The sequence below is a fragment of the Dipodomys merriami genome, unplaced genomic scaffold (assembly GCF_024711535.1).
Source record: "Dipodomys merriami isolate MVZ:Mamm:240054 unplaced genomic scaffold, mDipMer1.0.p SCAF_20, whole genome shotgun sequence".
Classification (NCBI taxonomy): domain Eukaryota; kingdom Metazoa; phylum Chordata; class Mammalia; order Rodentia; family Heteromyidae; genus Dipodomys; species Dipodomys merriami.
The window spans coordinates 32601054-32617345 of NW_027203382.1; the positions used below are offsets into that span (position 1 = coordinate 32601054).

General features: G+C 36.6%; 1 protein-coding gene across 5 annotated transcripts in view; it reads right to left on the reverse strand.

Annotated features, from left to right (window-relative positions):
* LOC138833034 (E3 ubiquitin-protein ligase RNF180-like) overlaps positions 1-16292 on the reverse strand; it is a 131454-nt gene that overhangs the window by 93316 nt on the left and 21846 nt on the right. For all 5 annotated transcript variants that reach the window (XM_070031397.1, XM_070031396.1, XM_070031398.1 and 2 more), the window contains exons 3-4: positions 4913-5005; positions 1787-2743 (exon numbers count right to left, since the gene is read on the reverse strand). In XM_070031397.1, coding sequence (XP_069887498.1) covers positions 1787-2743; positions 4913-5005 — 1050 coding nt within the window. The remainder of the gene's footprint in view (positions 1-1786; positions 2744-4912; positions 5006-16292) is intronic.

The following is a 16292-nucleotide window of genomic DNA, read 5'->3' on the forward strand; positions in this document are numbered from 1 at the left end:
CATTAAACAATGAAACATTAAAGATGATCAAAACTTATGGTAACTATTGTTTGTCTTCTCATGTAAAAGGGGTAGAATCTGGGGCTAGAGATGTGGCTCAACAGTAGAGCATTTACTTAGGATGCACAAAACCCTGAGTTCAATCCCTAGCACCACCAAAAAACAAAACAACAACAGCAAACACAAAATCTATAGTGAAATCATTAAGCAATGCACTGGTATCCTAAACAAACATTCAATAAATGTTCACAAAAAATTAATTAGCTAAGCAGATTGGTCAAATTATAGGTATATGAATGAATAAAAATAATGTTATCTATTAAAAATTTCCCTTTGCTATTGTCATCCTCTAAACTGTGTAAACTGAACATTTCTATGCTTTAAAATAGTTTTTAATACAGTTGAGGTTTTCAAAAGGATTTATCCCTAGAATTAAACACATTTACTTAATTTCAAAGATGTTATCTGCATATATTGTCAGAATAGAGTAAGTATAGCTTTCATGCTTTTTTTACATGTCTATTTATAAGATAATTCATATTTCTCCTTTATAATGGGGCTCTGTTTTTAAGTTATTTTTTTCTGAATACTCAACACATGATCATCTGTAACTTATTTAGGTAGAAGTCAACTTCTCAAATAGTTTGAATTTCATGGGTTCAATCAATTATATTATATCTAATGATGCTAAAATATATTCATTTCTGAAAACTACTGACCACATTAACCATCATTTATTTTTTAAAAACTGAAGTGCTCCTATACTAACCAGCCAAAAATACAAGACACAATTATCTCTAATAATACTATACTATCTAACTAAAATATGTAAAACATATCCAAATCTGACTGAAGCATTCATTGCACTGTTTTTTGTTTTGGATAATATCAGGAAAAATTCACTCAGCTGTCTTACAGTGAATTATTAGACAAAATTGCTGCTTTATGTATTTTAAGTCTCTGGGTATTGTTAATATTCAACACACAAATTAACAAGAACTACCATTGATTAGTAAGAAACAGGTAAGAAGGTAAGAACGAAGTTTGCGAAGCAATGTTTATTGAGAAACAGACAAGTCCTCAAACTTCCAAATATTCATAGCACTTCAGTCAGTGTGTAAGTTGGCTTCTGTAGAATCTAAAACTTACTACTTGGTCTGTCACACATAACCCTGAGCTCATTCTCTGGAAGTGCAAGAGTTCAAATAATAGAGAAGCAAACACTCCTACAAAAATCACAGAAAGGGGAAATTATCCTTTGAGTAACATTTATAATTTGGCACAATTACTTTCATGATCACACCTGTATCCCTAGGCACATAATTAAATAAGGTTCCTTGAAAATATCTGATTAAAATAAGCATGATGAAAAGTGAACAACGTTGATTAGATTTAGAGAAACATTTGTTTCAACTCAACCTAAAATTGCTGCAAAGCCAGGACAGCATGTAATAAATTAAAAATATTTATAATAAGCCATCCAGTCTCAATATCATGACATGTTTAGTTCCCTCTTGAAACCTCAAAATTGGAAACTAAAAAACAGCAAGAGAGGTTGTTTCTAACCATATGTGAAGCACAGAAATGATTACACATTGCGAGTTATAATAGGGATACATGATTATTAAATGTACCTAGAGAAAACTGTCGCTTCCAACATTAAAACCGCGTTTCTGTAATATAGTTGTTCAAAGTTAGCTGTATGCTTCAAGCCCCACTATTTACAAATGCAGAATTGTTAGTAAATTTCTTTTTCTTTCCTTTTTTAAAATAACATTAACATTACCTGCTTCTGTAGCCATCTTTCATGCCTCCGTTGCTTCCTTCTCAGACTCCTCAACTTGCTTCTTTCTCTTTTATTCAGCCTTTGGTTAATGGTGCCTAGTGAAAAACTGGCGGAATGCAGAAAGTCCAGAGGAGACAGCTGTTCTTCTTGCTCTGAGGCCTCCAGCATGCTCCTCCCAGTGGAGGGCAGATCCATCACAAAAGTCAGGTTGCTGGTATTAGTAGTGTGGTCAGAGTACACTGAAGAAGCTTCTAGTCCACACTGAAATTCTCCTCTTTGTGTCTGGGTCTCACGGGAAGCCACTGAAAACCTTTGAAGCAGCATATTAGGATCAAAACGGGATGGATTCTGAAAAGAACAGCTATTTTTACTAGACTGTAAAGGCAGTCCTGAAAGGTCGATGGGCTGTGTTTCATTTAGCCTGGGGTAAGCTGTAATCTTACTATGTATTTGGTACAAAGTGGGTAATAAAGTCCGTTTCTCACTGATGTTCAAATCTAAACTATGTGATTTCCTATGAAACGCTCTTGTGCATCTGCCAGTCACCAGCTGGGGAACAAAACGCTGGTATTTGGGATCTGACGTTTTGAAGAGCAGTTTTTCATTCTTCATCTCAAAGTATGTGGCCCGTACCTCTAGGCAGAGTGCTTCTGTTAATCTTCCAAGACCATTATTATTTTGGGCCATATTTAAAAGCTTATGGTTTCTGGTTTTGGAGCTACCACCTGTTGGCAGAGTTTTCTTGTCACAACCTGACTGAACTCTGGGATGTGACATGGATTTCAGCGATGGTCTCATTAGTCCGTCTGCCTGTGCTGGTTGATAATCAGTCCGGCTCTTAGAGAGATGGACAGCTGCAAGCTGGCCACAGGAACATTTTGGAGCGCTGACAAAATTAAAGCCCCCTAAGCGAGCCCCACAAAAAGGGCAATTCAGTTTTCCAACTGTCCACTGGGCCTACAGGTAATAAAAGAAAAGGAAGACAATGCTTTCATTGTAACGTAGCCAGAGAGAATGTGAGTTTAGGGGGGAAAAAAAGAAAAGACAAAAGCCAACCCCATGGAAGTTTTTAATGCTACAGAAAAGACTAGCTTTCTGTTTTCTGATTAGCAGACAGAACAGCAAATGGAAACAAGCATTCTAATAGAGATAAGCAGAAACAACGTTCTAGAATGATAACATATTGCAAATCATGCCTAACCAACCATATGCCTAAAATTTCCAAAAGAGTGTCTCTTAAACAATAGGTTGAATATGGATACAGTGTGAACTAATGAAGAGAAATACTCCATGAAACTAGGAAGCAAATTAGTCTACAGAGCTTCATTTGCAAGTAAAATCTCACAGAAAAGTGTCTGTTTTGATACCCTTCTTGCATACCAAGCACGGGGGAGGGAAACTTCCCAACCAACAGAATAAAGATCTTCCTGGCTTTTTACAGGCAACCCAAAGATCTTGACTGCATACATCACATGGTGCATTTTCCAGACGTGGGTTAGAAATTAATGATGAACTCTCCTTAAACTTATCTTTTCCCCAAAGGAAATGGAGTATCTGTAGTATTCTAATATGCCTTATAAAGTTCAGGACACTTTACCAGCTGTACACTGGGCATTCTCCCAGAAATTATTACAGTGTGAGAATGGATACAGAGATATCTACTAAAACTTAAGGGCTATTTTTTAAACCAAAATATAAGCTATTCAATGGAGAAAGTAATTATATTTCTCCAAAAACCATGTAATTTCTAAAAGGCATTTTATATTGTGCGAAAGTAACTATCATATTAACAAGATGAGTTCTTGCTCTTACAACAAAGCAGGTTAGGAATACAATGGGTCTTCATCAATGTCACCCCTTTCAAGATTTTCACCTATCTTTCCCAACCCATTCCATCCTACACTTTTCTTAATGTTGCAGGAAATGCACTGCTTTAAAACAAAAAAACAAAAACGAGAAAACAACTGTATTCTTTTCTTCTTCTTGTCTTCACTAATCTACTCTCCTTCCCTTGCCACCACCCAACCTCTTTCAAGTACCTCTTTCCTGGTGTTTATTTTGTTGAACTTCAATTTAGCCGTTCTAAGAAATTACTCTAAGTTCTCCCCTAAATCTAGCCTGTTTCAGGTAATAAATACATGTATATTTGCATACCACTCAAAGCATTTACTTACATATTTATAAACTAATTCTAGCTTCCACATATGAGAAAAAACATGCAACTTCTTAACATGTAGTATTTTCTTTTCTTTTTTTTTTTAGTATTTTCATTTTGGTTATACTAGTAAGAGTTATTACTTATACAGATTATGTTTATGTTTGACTCTATTCTAGGTGCTGAGGATATACTAATGACCAAACTACAAAATTCTCTGAGTCCTACTATGGTAACTAAGTGGTTTACAAAGTAAGTAATCTCTGTGTGTATATGTTATGTGTGTGGTATAAATGTATTTATGCGTGTATATTGAAGTATATATTGTGTCATATACATGCTTGGGTATATTTGCAAGTAATGAGTATTACAGTGTAAATGGTCTAGAGAGTATAGAGAGGTATATAATAAAATTGGGGAAGATAGAAGGATAAAGTAAGAAGGGACAGTTGATAGTTGGCTAGGCAAGGTCTCAATAATTTAAAAAAATGTAGAAATGTGAGAACTGGATGTGTACCTATTGGAGGAACATTTAAAGAAGAGAAAACACCAAGTTCAAAACCTGAGACAGAAAAGTGCCACGAATGCCCCGGTTACAGTGAACAATCCAGTAGGTATAGTCAGATGTCACCACCCTGCTCATGTGTCTTTTGTTGTTGTTGTTTGGGTCCAGTTGTGGGGCCTGAACTCTGGGCCTGGGCACTGTCCCTCAGCTCTTCAGCTCAAGGCTAGTGCTCTACCACTTGAGCCACAGCGCCACTTCCGGCTTTTTTCTTTTTTCTTATGTGGTGCTGAGGAATCAAACCCAGGGCCTCAGGCATGCAAGGCAAGCGCTCTACCACTAAGCCACCTTCCCAGCCCCTGCTCATGTGTTTTGAAAACAACATATCAAAGACACAAGCTCTAAAAGGAGGACAAAGATATTTCAGTGGTTGTATATTCCTACTTTACCTCAAAATGAAGAAACTTACTCTTTGTACCAGGCAGGTTATCCATTCTGGAAGGGCCTCTGCATTCATGTGCCACAGGTGACAGCTATGCTGGGCATCCAGTGACTGTCTCTCCTGGTATATCAAACAAACGCTGTTAGTAATGATCACCTCCCAAGTCGTCTCACCAGGTCGATAAGTAACATTCAAAAACACAAATTCAATTTTTGCTAGAAAAAACTATTCAAGGTCCTCTCCTTCCCTTGTTCGATGATCGAAAATAAACCCACAGTGATTGAGAAAAATTACAGGAAAGAACTACCTATAATTAAAAATAAAAGCCAGCCAGACACCAGTGGCTCATGCCTGTAATCCTAGTGATTTGAGAGAGTAAGATCTGAGGACTGAGATCCAAAGCCAGCCAGAGCAGAAAAGTTCCTGAGACTCTTAACTCCAATAAACTTCCCAGAAAAAACTGGAAGTGGTACTATGGCTCAAGTGGTAGAGCAATATCCTTGAGTACAAAGAGGCTCAGGGACATCTCCCAGACCCTGAATTCAAGCCCCAGGACTGGCAAAAATAAAATAAAAGTCAACCTGTTCCAATTATTGAAATTACCATATGAAGTCTAAAATTTATTAGTAAAGTGCGTTCTTTTCTTTTCTTTATTTTCTTGTGTGTAAAACAAAAAAGTACCATTTGTGGTAATGACCCCAAACCTTCAAAGTCTGATTCCATCAAGATTCTACTTCTGACAAAATAAAGAAGCTGCCATGTTCTCTATCATAATAATCAATAAACATAGAGGAGATGGGGGAGAGAAACAATGAGGTTCAAAGAACACTACCCCAAAACATGCTACATTAACATACTGGAAAGCAACAGAAGCAGGGAGATCTTTCTGGCTTTCTTCCTGCCCTTTTCCCTGAAGCAGGACAAAACTAAGGAAAGATTTCTGACCTTCTCTAAAGTAGGCCATGATGCTCTCCTGTGAGAGGTACCCCCACTTACGCCAGGAGGAAAGTAACAATCTTATCACAGAGAATATTCTGAACAGACAGAGCATGCTAAATTTGTTACAAACATAAGATAATACCTCTTCCCTTTCGTATTTCCTCATGACCATCTGTTAACATTCTCCTACATAACAGCACACAGGTTTAAATATTTCTGTGGAGTTTCATTTCCTTACCAAGGCTTTTCTGTCACATAAAATTATGTTAAATAGGTCTGCATGATTTTCTCTTGTGAATATGTCTTTTGAATCTATGAATCTCCCTTATAGAAACAATTTTGTAAGTGGCTGAAAAAAAGCTGCTTAGACTTCACCTGTACATGATCAACGAAAATTTAAACAGAGATATCTTTCTGAAGTAGATTTGAGAAATAAATGTGATACAGAGATAAAATAGCTTCTCAAGAGTCAGAAAGATACTGGGCAGACCAGAGTAGCAATGTGTATATCTTTTCTACATATGTGATTTTAAGCCAGCTAATTTTCCTCTTTGGGTCTCAATTTCTTTACCTGTAATTGGGTAGATAATTGGTTAAGGGTAGGAAATCTTTTGTGGGCCTACAAAATTCCACTCTATGAAGTGACTGGAAGGAACTCTTTGAAAGGAACAGGGACAAGGCAATGATTCCAGCCACTAATACTTTCTCAGGATCAAATGTTTCACTGAACAGCTGTGCAACTTACCAAAACACAATGTTTTCCCATATTTCTCAAGCAGTTATAATAAAGCCAGGTTAACAACGTAACAAGAAAAATTTTAAACACACTTATCTATTAAGTTTGTATTCTAAGTGACACAAGAAGTAGAGCTGACTTCCTTTAAGAATTCTTCCCTAAACAATTCACATTAGATTGTGTCATGGCGCCAAGGCCACCCAGAATTTCTAGGCTCAATTTCCCAAGTTGGACTCTCTCTCTCTCTCTCTCTCTCTCTCTCTCTCTCTCACACACACACACACACACACACACACACACACACACACACACACACACACACACACACACACACACACACACACACATCCTTACACTGCTTATCTCTTCCATCATTAGATCTTAGTCCAGGTATTAAAAAAGCTTCAGTATAGTTTATTTGTATATTGGCTAAATCTACAAAGAAGACAAATTTAAAATTAAAAGGAGAAAAAGGGTTCACCTATTGTTCTACATTAGGCTAGATTTCACCATTTCTTTGGTGTGTGTGTGTGTGTGTGTGTGTGTGTGTGTGTGTGTGTGTGTGCTGGGGCTGAACTCAGGGACCTAGACCTATTACTAGGCTGTCTTATTCATATCTGATGCTCTTCTACTTAATCCATCCCTCTAGTCAAACATTTTGATAGTTAACTAGAGACAGAGTTTTTAGAACTTTTCTGCACAGACTGTCTTGGAACCATAATCCTCCAATTTTCAGCTTCCTGAGTAGTTACAATTAAAGGCATGAGCCACTGGTACACATTATTATTATTATTTTCACAGATTATTTCTCATACTGTACACCAACAATATTTCATACACAATGAATAATAATCAGGGCTAATCTCTGATCAGTGAGTATTAAGTTACAGCTAGACAAGAGAAAGAAGTTCTGATGTGCTATTGACCAGTGCCAAGTGAGGTAACCACAGAAATCAACAATGTACCATACATTGTGAAATGTAATAACTGTGAATGCTTTCTGTCATAAAATTTCAAGGGGCATGTTTAACCTGACTTAAATATTACAGAATATATATGTATAGAAAAATCATGTTGCCCTATGAACATGTACAATTTTTTTTGTTTTCAAGTATTAGTTTAAAATAAATTTGATTTAAAAAAGGGAAAAAAGAAAGATTTTGAATTTTTTCCAATTCTAAAGTATTTTCAACATGGGCTGAACACATTTTAGAGGGAAACAGAAAGTCCTTGGGAAAGGGTTCTAGTAGGCTCAAGAAATGGTAGTCTCACACATCATGTCTGAACTTTTAATTTTCTTCAAAGAACACAACTTTCCCAACTTTTGCTAAGAACTATATGAGAGGGTCAGGAAAGTACACAAAATGCACAGAGAACATTGCTGAATGGAGGCAAGGTCAGGGAACAAAAAGGAAAAGCAAGGATTAATCTCTAGCTAAATCACCTAAAGGTTCCTTAACATGTCTCCTCACAAAAGTGCCAAGAATACATGCAAGGGTTTATCTGACTGTTTCCTGCTACAATGATAAAGGGAAAACCCAGGCTGAGAAGGATAAAACTATTGGCTTGAAGATGGCATAATTGTTACCTTGTCTAATCTACTTTATTGAAGCAGAAAACATCTAGAAAACATGTTTTTTTAAAACAAGACTCAATGGTTGAAGTAGAAGATATAGATGAGGAGCTTTGTGTGCCAGATGTTATAATGAACTATTTTTTTTTTTTGGTTGCTTGTAAGGCTTGAACTCTGGGCCTGGGCACTGTCCCTCAGCTCCTCAGCTCAAGGCGAACACTCTACCACTTGAGTCACAATACCACTTCCGGCTTTTTCTATTTATGTGGTGCTAAGGAATTGAACCCAGGGCCTCATGCATGCAAGGCAAGCACTCTACCACTGAGCTACCTTCCCAGCCCCTATAATGAACTTTTGAAAGATTAAAACAGCATGGTTTTTCTCTGTATTCAATACAATTCACACTGTATTCAAGTACAGAGTAGATGAGAATAACAAGAAGAATGATCCAAGCTATATGGTAGAAACAAAAAACAAAGAACAAAAAGAATCCTGGGTGTTATACACAGGTGGCTCAGATCTGTAATCCTAGCTACTAAGGTGGCTGAGATCTGAGAATCAGAATCAAAGTTCAAAGCCAGCCCTGGAAGAAAAGTATGAAATTCTCATCTCTAATTAATTCTCATCATCTAATTAATCCCTGTGTGAAAATACTAAGAGACAATGCCTAGGCCCTGACCTCAAGCCCAAGTATCGGCACCAAAAATAAAATAAAATAAATAATAATAACAGTAATGGGTGGGGGAATGGCTCTAGCAAAACTACAATTGGTTGATTGAAGTCTGTCTCTTCCCATGCGGAAAAAAATAATACTTGGGTCAGAAAGAAATAACATCATAGTAGGGTAGCAGAAAAGAGCTAGAAGAAATGGACATTTGCAGCAAGTGCTGGAACCCATACTCTTCCTGGTAACTACAACAACTGACAATGATGTACATTTATTTATATTAATAAGGTATATGTTTTATAATTTTTTGAAAGTGTGAAAGAGAAGTGTTATTTAGCTTTTAATGGTAAAGTTACCTGAATATGTATATATTGATTAAACACAACAAAATGTCTATTGTATTATCTATAAACTATACCCTAATAAAACTTATCAAAACCAAAAATAACAAGTAAAAATATTCTTCAAGAAAAGTGATCAAGACTCACTTGCAAATGGTACCATTTTATCTGCATTTTTGCTAATGCAAAAACAAAAGCATTTATTCACATGTACCACAGAGTACAATAAAAAATTATTCAGATTAAATTATATTGCAAATGGAGACTTAAAAACTGTTTGGATTTTTTCCCCTTAATGTTTATCATAATTTGGTTCTCTAGGTAATTCTGCCAAAACTATGGTCCAACTTACATCTGTAATCCTAGCTATTCAAGAGGCTGAAATTTGAATAATGCAGTTTGAAGCCAGCATGGGCAGAAAGGTACATGTGAGTTTTATCTCCACTTAACCAGCAAAATACCAGAAGTGGATCTATGGCTCAAGTGGCTGAATAACAACCTTGAGTGAAAAAGCTATGAAAGAGTGTGAGGGAAGGGATGACATTGCCCTAAAAGAAATGTTGTCATTACTGACTTACATAACTATAACAGCTTTGTATATCACCTTTATAGTAACGATTTAAAAATTTTTAATGTGTAAGGCCTTTTTTCCAAGCCCCAGTATTGCTCCAAAGTGGGTCAGGGTCAGTACGGATGCTGGACCTAAATCAGTTTCTTAAATCTGATAAACTGAGCAGGCAGGAGGGGTTTTGGGTACAGTACAGGTTTTGGGAGGATAAACATTATGACACATAACCATCTGCTGATAGCTCCTAACTCCTAAAGCTTTCAAGTTTTAAATATTGTTAAAATGAAAAAAAAAAGTCAGATAAAATCAGGTTTCAAAAATTAGTGAAGAAGTAGGAAAAACAGAGAGTAAAGACTTCAAAGAAATGCAACCAGGCCAAGGACCAAGAATCTATGCTTTGTGTTCCAGGAATAGGTTTGATTGATTTTCTTATGCTTTCTTATTCAGACACCTCACTCCATCAGAGTTACTGTTACAAAGCCAGTCCCAAGGACAGGAATACTGAGCCATAAGGAAAGGAAATAAGTTCCCTCAGGTTGACGGCTGAGAGGTAGCAGCTCCCCTTGGGGTTTAAACACACAAAGTGTGCCCTGCTTTTCACTGCCGGGCTCTTAAGTCACAGACTGAAACCACTCTGGGTAGAAACTACTTTTCCTCTTTCAGAAATCCTGAGGTAATGCATTTTCAATTTTAGCAAGAGAACTTCCAAGGCCCAATGGGTCTCTACTTGTTCCCCAAGCAGCAACCAGACTGCATGGAAACAAGCCAACATGCTTAGTTCCTTTTCCTTCAACCTCCAGCCCCATACAATGTTATCAAATTTGCCACATCAAGGAGAAATTCTAGTCTTGTTTGGAAGTTACTATTTCTAAGCCTTCTTTATTCTAAGAAATCTGTGTGGAAAGACTTGGAAAAAATCATATTAAGTGAAATAGCCAGACCCAAAGAAACATAAACTCCATGGTTTCCCTCATTTGTAATAATTAGTATATGTCTAGGATAGTCCTAGCAGAGATCACAATAGCACAATAGCTATGTACATATGGCCATATAAGATGATGCTAAATAAAATGAAGTCCAAGACATGGAAGCAAGAAGTTTTTCTTTGTTGTTGTTGTTTTTTTAATGTACTGCATGAAGTTAGTTCTTTTTTCTTTCATTTCTTGTTTTTCCTTTGCTTTATCCCCTGCTGTCACTGTATTTGATTTTGGTGTCCTGTGTCTTGAATATACATTTATCTGAATTGGGGAAGGAAGAGGAATAACAAAATGGTGAGACAAAGGACAAAGGGTGAACCAAAGTAACAGTGATATTCACAAGACTCTATGTTGGAAATTAACTTTACAACTTGGAGAGAGGGCAATTGGAGGTGAGGGAAAGTGGGAGAAAAATGAGGGAGGGAGTAACAATGTTCAAAAGAAATGTACTCATTACCTTATGTATGTAACCATAACCCTCCGTATATCAACTTGACAATTTAAAAAAAATCTACAGAGGCCAATTATTGTAGAGTTTGCACAGGAACACCACTACTCGGGCAACCATCTCTTTTGATTAGCAATGAAGCAAATAATCCAGATCAAGGTCATGAGCACAGTGATGGGCTACTTTGGGAGAATGCTTTCAGGTGTGTTTCCCCAGGTCATCTGGCACACTTAGTAAAATGTTATACTCCTGCTACTCACTGGTGGCTCACACCTGTAATCCTAGCTACCCAGGAGGCTGAGATCTGAGGATTGTGATGCCAAGCCAGCTGGAGCAGGTAAGTCTTTGAGACCCTTATCTCCAATTAACCACCAGAAAGCAGGAAGTAGAATTGTGACTCAAAGTGGTAAGTGCTAACCTTAAGCAAAAGTGCTCAGGGATAGCGCCCAGGCCCTGTGTTCAAGTGCCATGACCAACAACAACAAAAAGTATACTCTTGTTCCATATGCTAGATTGACTGCCTTCTAAATAAGTCATAATGAGTCTTGCATACAATAAAGTTAAGAATGTTTCAATATCCTATTTTGTGTTTTGGTTCCAATATCTAAAGTTCTAGCATTTCTCTTCAATTCATAAGTTGGGATGACTTGTGGGGAGGGAGAGAACCTAAAAGCTCTCTCTAATGTCAATTTCCTGAATTAAGAAGTTTGAAAAAGTTTTCTTTGAGAATAGTGTACACGTAAGTGGCACTGTGGCTCAAGTGGTAGAGAGCTAGCCTTGAGCTGAAGAGCTCAGGGACAGTGCCCAGGCCCAGAGTTCAAGACCCATGACTGAGCAACAAAAAAAAAGAATAGTGTACACAAAAGATGGAAACAGGTCTGTGGTTTTCTTTTTAATAAAAAGGTAATTTTTAACTGTTTCTAAAGGTTTTCAAGTATTCCAGAGTTTAAACATGTCTACTTCATGTTAGCATTTAAATGCTAACATAGTCACAGACAACATTCTTCCAGGAAGAGAAAATATTTTCTAAGTACATTATTATTTTGTACATAAGTTACTCTTTGCTTCTATATAGTTGGTTTCAACAAGATACAGATTTTTAAAAATATAGAAAAATACATTTCTACTGAACATATGCAGTTGTTATTCCCAGGTAATGATATTACCCCTAGAAATACCAGGTAACAATTATTTATATAGTATTTACGTTGTATTACATGTTTAAAGTGATTCAGAGATGATTTAATATATACAAGAGGATGTGTGTGGATTATGCTAAAATACTATGCGAGTTTTACATAAGAAACTCAAACATCTGTAGATGCTATTTACAATTGGGAAGCCTGGGACCAGTCCTCTGCAATGTCCAAAGGCTAATTAAGACTGTTAATCAGAATAATTAAAATATAATTTTACTTTATCTACATGTTAGGGCTTATGGTTCTGATATCATGCTTGAAATTGTCTTTCATCAACAACTGCCATGCTTGAAACTGTCTTTCATCAACAACTGCCCAATAAATAAGTGGGATAAAGACTTAAAGAGAAACTTCTCTGAAGAGGAAAGAAGGATGGCCAATAGACACATGAAGAAATGCTCAACCTCCCAAGCCATAAAAGAAATGCAAATCAAAACAACATTGAGATACCACCTCACTCCAGTTAGAATGGCTAAAATCAAGAACTCTAAAAACAACAGATGCTGGAGGGGATGTGGACAGAAGGGAACCTTACTGCATTGTTGGTGGGAGTGTAACCTTGTTCAACCACTTTGGAAAGTAGTATGGAGTTTCCTCAAAAAACTCCATATAGAGCTCCCCTATGACCCAGCAATCCCACTTTTGGGCATTTACCCAAAGGATCACAAACAAGACCATACTAAAGCTACCAGCACAACTATGTTTATTGCAGCACTATTTACTATAGCTAAGATATGGAACCAACCCAGATGCCCCTCCGTAGATGAATGGATCAAGAAAATGTGGTATATATACACAATGGAATTCTATGCCTCCATCAGAAAGAATGACATTGCCCCATTTGTTAGGAAATGGAAAGGCTTGGAAAAAATTATATTAAGTGATGTAAGCCAGGCCCAAAGAAACATAGGTCCCATGGTTTCCCTTATTTGCAATATCTAGTATATGTTTGAGTCAAGCAGAAAAGGTCAGATAGGGTGATGTTAGGGAAATGAACCCTAAGATATGTATTCAAATGTTTTTTTTTCTTTCATGCGATTGTTTCTAACACATTTATAAAATTATTTCTTTGTTGCTTTGTATGTCCCTCCCCAACAGTATAACCCCGCTTTCACTGTATTTGATGTCAGTATAATTTGTGGAGGGGAAGGGGAAAAACAAATCATTTAAATAGGGATACAGGTGGATCCATTGCAACAATGAGATGTACAATTCGTTATGTCGAAAACAAACTTTATAACTTTGATGGGGGGTGGAGAGCGGGGAGGATTGGGTGGGTGGCGGGGGGAGGATGGGAAGGGATGGGAAGGGGAAACAAAGGAGGAGGCTACAATGCTTGATAAGAAATGTACTCATTATCTTGCCCATGTAATTGAAACCCCTCTATACAGTATTTTCACAATAAAAAAAGAAATTGTCTTTCATCTCCTGAAAAATCTCGAATGGAAAATTAGCAAGCTTTCTTGCTTTAATTCCCAGTTCAAACCCCCATGGTTGGTAAGCTCAATGGGACACACATTCAGGCCTGTTTGAACCTTCAGATCATAAGATAGTATCAGAAACAAAACATATCATAATGCATTAATATCTAATATATAATAGAGTAAGTAATTAATGGTGAATGGATGAAAAGTACTTATTTTTTATATTATTCCGTACAATTGTTACTTTTCCTGGTCATTTTAGTTTTCTCAAAGTATTTTCATTTAACTCTTGCAATCTATCAAATGGTGTACTGCTAATAGTATACTTAACTTTATTTCTGTTTTGTTAGACATTTTTCATTAGAAATGTTAATTCTCAGTAATTTGCTTCTATGTGGGTGCAAGATCCATTGTAAAAATTTAAATGAACTATAAAATCTAATGTCAAAAGAAACCTGAAACTGTATTAGAGGTGACTCAATAAAGACAGTGTAATTTTATGTATTTTGCTGCTGAAATAAAATAAACATATAAATAAGAGTTTTGAAGATATACTAACATATTCGTACTTCCTCACCTCTTCCATTAGGAAGTGACAATTGTACAGATTATGCAACTCCAAGAATTTTTCTTTCCTTTCTTATAGGAATGAAGTTTGAAGTCAGGGCTCTTTTCACTTGAGCCATACCCTTGCCCAACCAATAGATATTCTTCAAAGGTCACTTATAGATACATTAAATTGGAACCAACAAAGTTGCATTTTCCCTATTGGAATTTTTCTGACTTTTCAAGATTATATACCCATGAACAAGAGGGAAAGAAAGGCCAGGCACTGGTGACTCATACCTGTAATCCTAGCTACTTAAGAAGCTAAGATTTTAGGGTCAGATTTGAAGCCAGCCCAGGTAACAAAATCCATGAGACTCTTATCTCCAATAAATTATCAAAAGGCCAGAAATGGGAGAGTGTCTCAAAGGGTAGAGAACCATCCTTGAGCAAAAAGCTAAAGATCAGTGTCCAGGTTCTGAGTTCAGGCCTTAGTACTAGTACCATAATAAATAAACCACTTATAGCTAATATAAATTAACAAGGAAAATGAGACATATCAACCATTAAATTTGTTTATATCTTTTAACTTACTTAAGTACTCATACAAACTCTAAGTGCAAAAAACAAAGCATTAAAAAAATTATTTGTGGTGCAAGAGATCACACTCCTAATAACACATGATAATCAAGACTTCAGCATTGAGCTAGCCCCTACCCCTGTTTTCATGGGACATGAAAATAAGTTTTCATGGACATATTTTTAGTTCACTTACTTATTTTTAATATGTTATAATTTGAGATATTAGAAATATAAAAATTAAACTTTCTATTTAATATTTTTTGCCAGTTCTGGGGCTTGAACTCTGGGCCCGGACACTGTTCCTAAGCTTCTTTTTGCTCAAAGTGCCACTTCCGGCTGTTTCATGTTGTTTATTGGAGATAAGAGTTTCAAGAATTTCCTTCCTGGGCTGGCTGTGATCCTCATATCTTAGCCTCCTGAGTAGCTAGGATTATGAGCCACTGATGCCCAACTTTAAAAAAAATTCATATTTTATTGTGAAGGTAATGTATAGAGGGGTTACATTTACATAAGGCAGGTAATGAGCATATTTCTTTTTGAACAATGTCATCCCCTCCCGCCTTCTCTCCCAGTTTTTCCCCTCCTGATTTGCCTCCCCTTCAAGTTGTATAGTTCATTTCCAACATAGTGACTAGTGAAAATCACTGCTGAATTGATTCACCCTTTGTCCCACTGTTTCTGTGCTTCCTTTACTCTTCCCTAAGCCAGATAAACTTATATACAATACAAAGAATACAGAAATAAAAAACAGTGGCAAAAGGGAATAAATCAAAGAAAAATAAAAATGAAAAAAAACCATAAACAGTACTGTAAAAAACATTGTTTCCATTTTCTGGAGTTCATTTCAGATACATATCATCATTTTACATGATGATATGCACATAGGTATGGAGCCCTTGTGATCCACTACTAAGAATATCCTCCTTTCTCTTCACTGTGTGAATGTTTAGAGTACTGTTTAATTAATCATGTCCAACTGCAAAACAAATAAAGTATCCAGTACTTTGAACCATGGTTTCTTTCTCCTCTTCTCCCCCCGCCCCCATTTCCTCCTTTCTATTTTCTCATTTTCCTCCTCTCCACCTGGTTCTTCCTTCTTCTGTTCTTCTACCTCTTCCTTGTTCTCCTCATTTTTTTTCTTCCTTCTCCTCCTCCTCCTTCTCCTCTTCCCTCATTCTCATCCTGTTCCTCCTCTCTTTTTCTTCTTACTCTCTTCTTCCTCTTCTTCCCCCTCCTTCTTCTGTTCCTCCTTAATGGACATGTTTTCAGATGGATGGTGAGACAGAAAAACAACCCAATTTGAGGAATTTAATGCCTTTAGAGAAGTGGCATAACTGGTTATCTTCTTTGGAAACAGTAAGTTGAAATTTTATTTCATCAGAGAAAAAGAATAACTCTCAGACTGAT